Genomic DNA, 12,831 nt, shown 5'->3' on the forward strand with positions numbered 1-12,831 from the left:
TAACTATACACAGGAATACATTTTAAGATGCTAAAGGGGTGGTTTACTGTAGCAATCAAGCAGGTAATTTTTATGTTTTTACTAAATGCACAAAAAACAATTAAAGGGCATCTGTCGGCAGATCTGTACCTGTGACACTGTCTGACCTGTTCCATGTGCACTTGGCAGCTGAAGACGTCTGTGTTGTTTCCATGTTCATATGTGGCCGCATTGCTGAGAAATATGATACTTTAATATATGCAAATTAGCCTCTAGGAGCAACGGGGGCGTTACCATTACACCTAGAGGCTCTGCTCTCTCTGCAGCTGTTAAGCCCTCTTCACTTTGATTGACTGGACTAGGCAATGAAATCATCATCACACCTGGCCCTAACAATCAAGGTGCAAAGGGCACAGGAGCAGCAGAAAAAGGGGAGCTTATAGGTGTAACACCCCCGTTGCTCCTAGAGGCTCATTTGCATATAATAAAACATCATTTTTCTCAGCAATGCGGACACATATGAACATGGGACCAACACAGATGCCTTCAGCTGCCAAGTGCACATGTAACAGGTCAGTCAGTGTCATAGGTACAAACCTGCTGACAGATGCCCTTTAAGGCCGAATGCACACAGCCGTGAGCGGTCCACATAACCATGGGCTGGATTCCTGCTGACAGCAGGAAGCGCACGGCATCATAGCAACCAATGACGCCGTGCGCTCCTGCTCTCAGCAGGAATCCAGCCCGTGGTTCCACGGACCGCTCACGGCCGTGTGCATTCAGCCCAAGTCATATCTTCTGGTTTACACCAGATACCTTTTCTGACCTTTTTCCCTTCTTGCCAGGGATCCCAGTGCCAAGGAGCCACTGTTCTTGGAGTCCGTAAAGAACACTTAAGAGCCAGCTTACACCCCTGTTGCATACAGGAAAGCCAAAAAAAAAGTATGTGTTAAATGAGGATTGATGGGATGGTTTAATGGCAGCATCTTTAACATCCCAGCTATTGATATGTGCACTGTGCAATAATGTCACCTCAGAAACAACCACGTCCTTAAGATCTGAAGAAATTGGATAAAACAACTGAAAGGACCATGTGAAGGAGAATACCTGCCTAATGAGTAAATGCAGACCTGGTGATATAACCCAGTTTTAAAAGTTGAAATCCACGGCTGCATGGAAGTGCTGCCTCTCCATTTCCAAACCGTCTGACCCATCATGTCCACTAGCCAGCATTGGGCCCCCTTCATAGGAACGCTTTCTATCCACTGCAAATCAATGCATTATATATATATCTATACACACACACGATAAAAATAATCAGTACAGGTTTCTTTTCGTATAGGACGCAGGGCTGTGATCCAGATAGTTTCCGACACGCCACAATTAAAAAATACCCTATTACATTTTTCACTAAATCATTTGTTGATCCTATTGACGGGTCTATTAGCAATATCCTACTATAGTCATCACACGGTTCACGGATTCTCAAACGCAGCAAAGAACGCCAGGCTTGGGTGTTTTTCCAGATCTTCCTGCTTTTGCGTGCATCATAATTTTGCAGCCATGAAGTTAACGTGTGGCTTGACAAGTGGGAAGAGAGGTAGGCTCCTCTTAAACTCTGTAATGTTACTGATGACATCGGGCTGTGGGAAGAAGAGATTCATGATATATGTATGTTCATTCTGTACCATAGATTAACTGGACATGCACAACACCACCAAATGGTTTGTTCGAGGACTTCATTATCCTTGGGTTTAAAATGGACCTGAAATCCATAAAGTATTGAGAGGGCACCTCAATGCTTCCAAGAACCTAAACCCCTTTATGGGGAAGAGGGACATTTCTGCAGTTAAATGGGATTGTCTGGTTTATGAAACCAATTTTCAATTCTGCATTAAAAACAAGTTGGAGATTGTAACCTGTGGAGGATCCTTATCAGTCAGTGGCGGCAAAGAGTGTCTCTCGCTCTGGAGGACCCGACAGGTACATGTATTTACTGAAGACACTGTAATACTTCACTTCTCCTGCAGTGGCACTGTAGGGAAATTTACAACTTGCTACCAGGTTCATTCACAGGTTACATCTGACTGGTATAGGACACTACTCATAGGGCATGCCCTTTTAAGCCTGCTGGCAGATCATTAGCAGTGACCCAAACTCCTATAATTATATTCCCAAGTGCTGGGCCATTTGAGACCATTATAAAAAAAAAATTTTTAAAAAAGGACCCTTGCTAACAACGACAGCATTTTTGTCCCTCAGTCCCTCCCAGTCTTTATCTGCAAAATGGACATTACATGTACAGAAGGTCAAGCATGAAAGCCCTGCTCACTTCCACTGTAACCATCCATCCCTCATAAAAGAACACTTTTTGGCGGTGTAAAGAAAGTTACAATACTGGATTGTACCTGAGGAAGTGCTGGGGCAGGAGCAAGATTGACATCATTTTGACTAGGGAACTCTCCAACGACTGGACCTGGTCAGAAAAACAATGGAACATTAATGCCAGAAAAGGAAAAAACGTGTAGATCTGTCCCTGTACTTATTAGACATTTTCTGAATTGGACAAAAAAAGCTAAAATTAGTCCAGTTATTCCTTCACTTCATAGACCCTTAGTGACCCAGAATATCTTCACGATAGAAAAATAAGTCAATAGCCAAATGCTATAGAGATTCTGGTTTTTGGCCTCATTTATTTTTATTTTTTTATATAGTTTTAAAATGTCACCTTTATTTTCTCTTATTTAAAAGGAACATGACAAGAGCGTAAGAGGTCAGGAACCTCAGAAAATATCACTAAGACACTTCATACCGATGAGGAAACCAATCAGTAGGCCAATGGTCATACCCGTCACATCTTAAAGATGGTGGCAGAGTGGAGCAATAAAAAAAAAGTATTTAGACTTTTTTTTTTTTTTAAAGAGGTGGGTGAGGTGCGCTTTAAGACAATTTTAAGGGGGCTTTGAAAATTCAGTTAAACCAGGCACAATGGGAACAAATACTTTCAATTCAAATGCAAATGAGCAGTTATGTGCACCAAGGGCGGGTCCAATTGACCCAGTGCACCCTTGCTCCCCATGCTTCTGCTGCCAGCACCACCACCTTGATTGACAGGGCCAGCCAAGATGACCATGCTGGATCCTGGCCCTCTCAATGAGGAAGAGGCTGGAAGATCAAGGCGGAGGAGCAAGGGTGCACAAAGTGCCTTCCACAACTGAGCTAACCCTTCAAGGCATTATGCCTAGAATTATTTCCTGGTGACAAAATCTGTTTAATGGAAGGAACTGAAAATTTGACTAAAAGGGACATATATAGCAACAGAGGTTGTACATATGTATGGTAACTGCAAGCAAGTCTAGCACTGGCAGCCTTGTGACTGTTCACCTTCGAGAGGTCCTGCCCATATGGTCATGTGGCTGCATGGTTATCCTCACCAGGAGCCATGTCATGAATGCAGTCAGTGTTCTAAGCACAAAAAGTTAAAGATTATAAAGTTGCCATCATTCTTCGTTGCAGAAGGCTTGACCACTGTTAGTGGGCAAATTTGGCCAAGTTTGGTATAAATGGCATGGTCTGTAGTTGGAGGTTAGTCTTGCTTCAATAACGACAACATGGATCCACTGGGAGCACATATGGAAATAGTTTGGATTTCAATACTTTGGGTGTGGGTGGGATACACAGAAGGTTTAGACGACTACTCACATGAATCCATCTCTCTGGCGAGCACGTGCACCGACACTTTATGCCTTCTTGGAGCTTCCACAGCTAATAATTCCTAAAAAAAAATAAAAATACAAAGCAACCAAACTCTGTAAATACTGCTGTATTGTCACGTTGACCAAATTATCTGCCAACTTTTTACAGGAGCTAGTTGGTGCCTTATTTAACACATTTCCTTCTGTGGACTTTGTGAGGTCTAATTTCCTATTTGTAGACAATGGCATGAAGTTTGCTGGTAGCTATGATTAGTCACGAAATTTATTCCCTAGCACAAGTCCAATACAAATCAGGTTGCCAGGAAACTACTCTCGTAGCAACAGCTAATCAGCATTATAAAAGACGGAGACTGGTAAATTTAGAACATCACTACAGTCAATTATGACCGGCCTCGAGGTCCCCATCAATACGATGCCAGCAACACTACATAAAGCCACCATGATAGTCTGCATCTCACACGTCTTCTTCTAGAGTCAAGTAAACAACTCCAGAAAAGTTGCAGAAAATCAAGAGTCTAAACTAGATTTCTTATATGCTGGTTGTTAAAAAAAAAAAAAAAACAACATCTCCACAAGCTATATCCAGTAGATTAGAGAGGTCCTGTAAGAGACCTGCTGTCTGGCCCTAGTCCTGGCTTCTTTCTGTCCATATTCACTTTTTTCACCATTGCTTTGACTGCAGAACCACAGTTTTTTTATTTACTTTGTCACTTTAATGAGCCAAACTGTTTTTTTTGTACTAAAGGGGAATGTACAGGATTAGAAAACATAGCGCCTTACTTGTCAGTGGGATGTTTCTGAAATTGCATATCAGTTCCACTTAAAGTAAATGGTGCACACACAACCTGTGACGTTTTTAGAAGAAGCTATTGTTTTCTAATCCTGTACAAACCCTTTAAACTAAAGGCATACACATATTGCTAGAAAGGCTATGTCCACCTTAGAAACCACTTATTGACCCACTGCAAGATCAGACTACACAAGCTGTTTGTAGTCTGTTACCATGGAGACACACTGGTCTGCAGAGGAGCTGTAAGTAAGAATGTTTGAAGGTTTTCAAACCAGACAGCATTAGCACAACATAAGCAAGAGATATCACCATTATCATATGAGTGTATTATTGTAGAGCAGCGGCGTCATAGCAACCAATTACGCCGTGCGCTCCTGCTGTCAGCAGGACTCCAGGCTGGCATACCACGGACCGCTCACGGCCGTGTGCATTCGGCCTTAGGCCTAGTTCACACGAACGTATGGCTTTTATAGTTTTTTGCGGTCCGTTTTTCACGGATCCGTTGTTCCGTTTTTGAGTTCCGTTGTGTTTCCGTTTCCGTTCCGTTGTTCCGTTCCGTTTTTCCGTATGCCATGTACAGTTTACAGTAATTACATAGGAAAAATTGGGCTGGCCATAACATTTTCAATAGATGGTTCAGAAAAAACGGAACGGAAACGGAAGACATACGGATGCATTTCCGTATGTGTTCCTTTTTCTTTGCGGATCCATTGACTTGAATGGAGCCACGACCCGTGATTTACGGCCAAATATAGGACAAGCTCTATCTTTCAACGGAACGGAAAAACGGAAACGGAAGGCATACGGAACACATTCCGTTTTTTTCGCGGAACCATTGAAATGAATGGTTCCGTATACGGACCGTATACGGAACACAAAAAAACGGCCCGTACACCCGCAAAAAAAACGTTTGTGTGAACTAGGCCTTAGACTCAGGAATAATCTCAGGTAAAATCTGCTTTTACTTTCAGCTGCATTCACTGTGTCCCGACTTCTAACAGTGCTATGTTCCCATGTACTGAAGATAATGCTGTCATTCTGATATTGTCTGAAAGCTTAGAATGTCAGCTTTCACAACAAACACATATATCTAGCTGCTACCTAACCAGAGATATGAGCAGATAAAGCAGCCACCATTCAGTCTGGAAGAGAAGGGGGAGTGGGGTGTTGGGGAAGACAGCATGCAGAAAGAAATGAAAACTAGCACAAAAAAAAATTGCATTATCACTGTAGTGACCGACAATTTTATTTACGGTATACCACGCTGTAAATAAAATATAAAAACTGCTGTTTTTTTTAATCTTTCCCACTAAAAATAAAATTAAAAAAAGGTTATATACTACACAACATATACCCCTAAATGGTTCCTAAAAAAAAAAAAACTACAACTAATGCCACAAAATAAAAAAATTAGAAGAAAAAGTTAAAGTTATGACTGCTGGAACACGGAGAGGGAAAAATGTCACTGGTCCCAAATTAATTATTTCACTAAGGGGTTAAAATGCGATTGTGTCCCGTATGCGCCAACAAGATTTACTTCAGACACATTAATTTCCAATTTTTTGGGATAACCCTGAAGTACCCAGTTATGTTGCAAAGGCAATATTTTTGTATGAATTGATAGATGGTCTGTTCATGGTTCTAGAAAAGCCAAGCAACAAAAACATTTCCCCCTAAACTTGTGAGCGAAGCACAGGACATGCAAGCTGTCCAAAGGATGAGCACATCTCAGGGTGCATTATGATACGACATATACACAAGGCACATACATTATCTTCATTACTCAGGTCTCACACTGAGACGGGGAGAGCTTCGGCCTGAAGTGCACAGCGTTCTCCTGACTGCAGTACTTAAATATTAATGAGACCTGAGAATTCTCTCCCCCCCCCCCCCCCGTCAGAATTAATACATTAGGCACAAGACCAATCTTGGGCTACCTTGTAAAATTTGATGATATCATCCTTGACCAGGGTTTTCAGATACGCCACTTCAACATTATCTGCAGACATAAAACAAAACCCATTTCACTAGAGATGGACAGTTCACACTGCAAATACATCATTTATAACAAATAACAGAAATGAGTGGTCTTCTCAATAATCAGTTACACTTCAGGACACGGGTTACTATTAAAGGGGCGGCCTGCTTTGCAGCATCCCTTCTCACATAACCTATAGACCTTGGCTCACTGCAGGCAGCTGAAAAACAGTGGATGCTCAATATATATATACACACATTTATACACCCCATATGCTTGATGTAAATTGTATTGCACAAGAATACATTGTTCTTAACATGAATGCACAAATCTGCCGCTGTGCCCCACGGGATTGCGAGAAAACATGAGTCAGATAAAGACCGGGAAATCCTTCAGCCAATGGCTGTCAAAATGTGCATGGCCTAATTAAGGCTTCCCCTGGTAATAACGGCCATTCCTTCTGACCCCTTTTCCCATTCCAAGCATGCAAGCATTTTCAGTGAGGAGAGGGGAATAAGCTGCTGCTAGACATACAATGATGACATATTATTCAAGAACCAATAATCAGGCATATTAAAGTCCAACATGTCTGGCCCCTTTTCCCCTGAAATCTGTAGTCAGGAGAGAATTGGGGCATACGTATCAGACAGTCGGCCTGTCCTGCAGAAATCAGCAATTCTGGCTGAAGTTTATCCAGTGTGTATGGGCACCATTACCTACCCATACACTTTCCATGCATTGGCCACCGCAGGGAGAATGTGACATTACATGCTGGACATTCAAATAAATGACTAACCGTGTAATATATGGATGAGCCAACTACGTCAGAGCAGAACGGTCTTACATAGGACTGTCCTAGGGCAAAGCAGAGAGCTGCTGAGTAGAGGATTTTCCTCTATGATGTCCACATGCCCTAAAAGATCTATACATCAAGTATACAGAAGCCCATTAAATGCCTCCAGAGCTGCAATTTTACAACAAAAGAATTGCTGGCAAGTTACAATGAGCTCAAAGGCAAGCTACCCCATGACCTCCAACAGCAGAATCCAAAAATGATGTCTATAGATCAAGTACTGTGATCGTTACTGAGGGATGGAGAACCATGACAGGCAGTTGGGCAATCATGGCATTGTATAAAAGGTGGCATCCACTGGTGCCCCCTGCCTTACCTCTATCAAAGTGATACTGTTGAGAGATGATCTCCCCCCAGTATTTTGCACATTCAGCGGACAGCTTCTTTGGTTTGTCCAGGCGCCGGAGCGCTAGAGCCTGGATGTGTTTCTGGAAGGCCTCATCTGTCATCTCGTCCAAGGACTTCTCCATAGTCTTCAAAAAGGCCTCCACCCGGCTCTCCAGATAATGAGGTTGCTTCTCTGACTGAATAATAAATCGGAGGCCTTGGATTCCGTTTGCCCTGCGGGGACCACTGAAAACAATATAACCTAAAAGAAACAACAAAATTGTGTAGGTGAGAAGCAAAGCAGGGAATCTGTCTGAAGCATTTAAGTAGAGAAAAGAGGACTTCAACCATAACAGACATCAGCCAAGGTGAAGGAGGTCTGTAGGACTGTCACTTATCACGCTACCATAAGCCCCATGTAAGATCATTTAAAAGAGGTCATCAAGTCATATATCAGTCTTGAGAAAGATGACCAAGATGAAACATTTGGGAGATAAGAGGCGCCTCCATTTCCATGATAAGATATCTGCGTTTTTTTTTTTTGTTTGTTTTTTATCCCAAGACACCAGTTAGATTTCGCTCATTTTTCAAACTACAGACTTATAAACTGGGATTAACCCTTCTAAGTTTAGTATACACTTGTATATGTAATTACTATATTAAAATCGATGGGTCCAAATCTCTGGGACCCCCACCAATCCTGAGAATGAAAAGGGATGCAGGTCTGGTTTTGGACCACATCCAATTCAGGACGTGTTTTTCCTGCAAGGTGAAACGCATATACACGAGATCTATGGAACATCGTTTCACTGGACTTCCCTCTGTAGAATGCATAACGGGAGTTCAGGTGAAAGGCAAGTAATGTGTCAGGTGATGACGAGTCTGTCTGAGGATAACCTGTTGTCCTTTTCCAAAATTGAAAGCAGCTATGTGTCTAGATATAAATAAAAAGCAGTGCAAAATAAAAAGGGTTTTGCAAAATTATATAATTATTCCCCTTTTTGATGGGAACTAACTGTAAAAGGGGAAAATGCAAGTCAAGCTTGAGGTTAACACCATTGCAAAGGTCAACCACTGAAGAAAAGGTGCCAAGGTAATATGTGCGTTGGTTACAGGAGACAGGACTGAATTGCTCACCTAGCTGCTCCTTGGTGCGCAGCGTGTTGAAGCAGGGCTCTGCAATGATCTGACAATAGAGCTCTAGAAACATGTTTTCGGATGTACTCTGCATGTCCGTCTGATAATAGATCTCGATACCGCAGTTATTGTGCACTTCATTCCGCTTCTGATACACAAACCAGCCCCCTGTAAAACGCAAGAGATAAGGGCATCACATATGAACGGTGGTTGCTTGTTGTAGTCATCTAGGAGGAGAAACTGTGACTTACTGTCAGGCAGCTGTACTTCTCTGTATCTAACCAGCTGGCTTGGGAGAAGGGGTTTCGTGTGAGCGTGCTCGATAAGAGTGTCCTCCACCATCTGCATCATGCCCACTGCCGTCTGCAGAAGAAAAAACACCACACACGTCAAGATGAGGTTCTCTTCCATCACCGAAGGTGCATGTATACATTCTAAAGCTGGCCAATTCATGTGATGAATATTGTGGGGACTGACCAACTCATAGGGGTGTCAAGACTGCCTCAATGCCAGTAAAAGGAAGGATCAGGCAAGCTGGATTTTCATATGCCTAACAGCTATTTTAGGTGTATGACCAGCTTTATTTGCCATGCGTTCTGGAGAAAAAGTACTTATAATCCATATGCAAATGACCAGTTAGGTGCACCAAGGGAGGGCACAAGCCTCTCTGTGCACCCATGCTCCAGAACGGACAACTGAATCGGAGAACTGTGTTACCGGCTGAGCCCTAATCCGGTGCTCTGGCAACGGCAGGGTAGCTGGAGATGTTCACTTCAATTGCTTTGCGCAACACTGATAGTTTAGTTCCTTAGTTGGTTGGTATGTGTGTATATATGGTGTGTTTACGCATGTGTAATTATATATATATATATATATATATATATATATATATATATATATATATATATATATATATATATATATATATATATATATATATATATATATATATATTACATATATATAGTACATATATGTAAACATATGTTGTGATGCTGCGTGTCCGCCGTTGAGTAGGCAACCTGTTAAAAATTTTAATCCCACGGCTGCGTAAGGATGACTTATTTGGGACAGGAAAGAGAACCTTTATACAGTTTGGGTCAATGACATATAGGCTGGTACTGAGCAGCCAAATGAATGGTCTTGATCAGGGATGAGTGAACTTGTGTTTCAAGTTCAGCGTACAAGTTTCGGGTTATCTAAGAATTCCGTTATGGATTCCGCTACCACGGACCATAAGATATAACGTAATTCTTAGATAACCTGAACCTTGAACCCCAAACTTGAAACACAAGTTCGTTCAGTCTTGATGTTTTTTCCGGCTCAGAGTGGGACTGTGTGGGCTATAAAAGGACAGGGAGGATAGCAGATATACTGAAGGGATAGGAAAAAAAATTAAACGCTTCACGAATTTGAAGAGCTTATTCCATCTGTTACTAGGGGTCAGTGACGCCCTCCATACATGTACAGTGTAAATCACCAACCTGCTTTGTTATGTTGCCATGGAGAAGAGCTTCAACATGCAACCGGGACAGCAGCTGGGGAATGAAGGCCTTAAGACGAGGAAGGGTAACATCTGGAAGAGACAAGAACACAGTCTTTAGAGAGTCTAGTCAGGTTCTGCTGCTGCAATATTCAGGTTATTCTTGGAATAAAGTGTGAATTATCGGTTAAATCTTCTATACGCGATCAGCAGAGCAGAGATTGCCACCAGCCAACGGCGTAACTACCATAGCGACAGACCGTGCAACTGCTAGGGGGCCCAGTCTTAGATGGGATTATCTCCTCTTCTACTGGAGGTAAAAACCTGGTCAGGACTTTACCCTCTAAAGGAACAACTTTTAGCAAACAATGCAGTAGGTAATTGAAAATGGTTTAGGCAGAAACCCTTCTGTCCTGTGTGGGGGACCTGGTTTCATCCTCGCTATGGGGCCCTTCTCTATGTAGGCCACTGGCCCCGGCAATAATACAGTGTAAGACAATTGTCATAATTAGAGTTGAGCCAATTTCATATTTAGAAATTCGTACACACTTCGTTTGGTGGTAAAAGGTGAATTGCGTTATGAATTCCGTTACCGAGGACCATAATGCAATTCTATGATGAATCATCCGTCATAATAGAAGTCTATGGGCTGCAAAACGGATCCGTCCTGTTTCCGTTATGTAGGGGAGTCCTCTCGCAGCTTTTCCTGAGGCCTGTTTTACGCTTGCATTGTTTTTTTCTGGTATTGAGATCCGGCAGAGGGGGGGGGGGGGGGGGGGGGGAAGTATCAGTTTAGAAGTGAATGGAGCTGAGCTGCGATACCAAGCACCGCCGCTATACAACGTATGGCACTGTGCTTGGTAAGCTGCGAGAAGGCCACGGCACTAACAGAAGCACCCGTGCCTTCTCAAACAGCTGATCGGTGGAGGTCCTGGGTGTCAGGCCCCCACCGATCAGATACTTATAACCTATGCAGAGGGTAGGCTATCAGCTACCACCAGGTAGAGCACAACAATATAAGTAAGATTGGTTGGTATCTAAAATCCAAGGGAGCTGAAAGCATGAAATTTACCAGTTTGATCTTATATTGCACCCGACCCCCTCCCCAGCCACTTTTAGCAGTGCTGAAGGTCAACATTACTTTTCTTTCAGAAGATTTTTTGCATTGCCTTAAAAGCATCTAAAACATGGACAAAGCTAACCACACTGCCTTGATTAAAAAGGTCTTACCATTTTGTCTAATAGTGTATATGAGTTTCCATGGTAACAGACTACAAACACTATGTAGTCTGACCCTCTTGCATCTTTCTCTCATTCCTTGCTAACCGACTGAACTGTAGGTCAGGAAGGAGCAGGGCAGATGAAACCATATGACTGCGGGTTTGACTGTAGTCTTACCATGGAGACAAGTCTGCATAGAAGCTGTTTACACAAAACTGTAGAAATTCTGAAGCCGCACCATTTGCAAAGTTGCTTCCTTTTAGATGCATTTGGACAATAAACACCAAAATCAATTGCAAAATTGAGCATAGCTTTCAAAGGAGTTCTTGATTTTAAAATGACATCTTATCTGGAAAAAGAAGGTATGGCCTCTGGTACATTTTTGTCGGAGTTCCCATTTTTCACTATGCCTTCTTCATACACAGCGTACCAAGCAATTTCCTTTTTTTCCAGGAAAACAATTTTGCTTTGTGAATAGGGCACGAGTGACGTGAACAGGCATTCTTTTCGAACGTCTAGTTTTAGTAATGGCCAAAATACTTCTGGGTAAGAAAATTGCCTTTGCTTAAATAGCTAAGACTGCCATAAAAAGAAATTCTGTGATATATGGCGTCCATCAAGTTTTCATTTTGTGTTAAATTCCATGAGCGGAGCCTGCGCTTGCGGTCTGACCCAGTTTCTGCTTCGCAATCTTCCGGCACATGTGTATACGCTCCAGAGCAAATAGCTTTGCTCGTTCAGGTGGTGTAAAGAGATAAAGCCGCGCTCTCTGCAGAGCAGCGAACATGATTTATAGGGCTGCTGGGAAGGCAAATGAAGTATTACAGGACTGGAGAATGGTCTATTAGAACAGCAGCAAACATCACCCACAGAACAAAGGACTCCGAGCAGAGGGAATGCAGTAAAAAACGCGATGTTCTGGAAAAAGAAGTGAAAGTCTGTTCACACGATGAAGAAAAAAAAAAAAAAAAACTCCCTATACAAACCCAGAAATAGAACCGCCGAGTGCAATCTATGAAATACGCAGTCACAGAATCCATCCCTGCTGGGACCGCATGCAGTGCAATAGCTAAAGACAACGTCGGGATGTGTGGTCAGAAGGTACAGCAGAAATCATAATGTCTAAGGATACAGTCCTGCATTTGACCCAAATGACTTAGGCTACAGTCACACTTGCGTTTAACTAGTTCGGTATCGAGATTCGGCAGAGGATCTCAATACCAGAGAAAAACGCTTTAGTTTTGTCCCCATTCATTGTCAATAGGGACAAAACTGAACGGAACAGAACGCTCCAAAATGCATTCTGTTCCATTTGGTTGCGTTCCCATACTGGACATAAAAATGCTG

At 42.5% G+C, this 12,831-nt stretch overlaps 1 protein-coding gene across 4 annotated transcripts in view; it reads right to left on the minus strand.

The window, feature by feature from the left end:
- Window positions 1-647: 647 nt before the first annotated feature.
- IDE (insulin degrading enzyme) overlaps window positions 648-12,831 on the minus strand; it is a 71,441-nt gene continuing 59,257 nt past the window's right edge. For 3 of the 4 annotated variants that reach the window (XM_044296255.1, XM_044296254.1, XM_044296257.1), the window contains exons 18-25: window positions 10,265-10,356; window positions 9,032-9,143; window positions 8,781-8,948; window positions 7,633-7,905; window positions 6,423-6,484; window positions 3,682-3,754; window positions 2,388-2,455; window positions 648-1,622 (exon numbers count right to left, since the gene is read on the minus strand). In XM_044296255.1, coding sequence (XP_044152190.1) covers window positions 1,527-1,622; window positions 2,388-2,455; window positions 3,682-3,754; window positions 6,423-6,484; window positions 7,633-7,905; window positions 8,781-8,948; window positions 9,032-9,143; window positions 10,265-10,356 — 944 coding nt within the window. In that variant the 3' untranslated portion in view covers window positions 648-1,526. The remainder of the gene's footprint in view (window positions 1,623-2,387; window positions 2,456-3,681; window positions 3,755-6,422; window positions 6,485-7,632; window positions 7,906-8,780; window positions 8,949-9,031; window positions 9,144-10,264; window positions 10,357-12,831) is intronic. The other variant, XM_044296253.1, reaches the window with a different exon arrangement.

Source organism: Bufo gargarizans, chromosome 6 (assembly GCF_014858855.1).
Source record: "Bufo gargarizans isolate SCDJY-AF-19 chromosome 6, ASM1485885v1, whole genome shotgun sequence".
NCBI classification, from domain to species: Eukaryota; Metazoa; Chordata; class Amphibia; order Anura; family Bufonidae; genus Bufo; species Bufo gargarizans.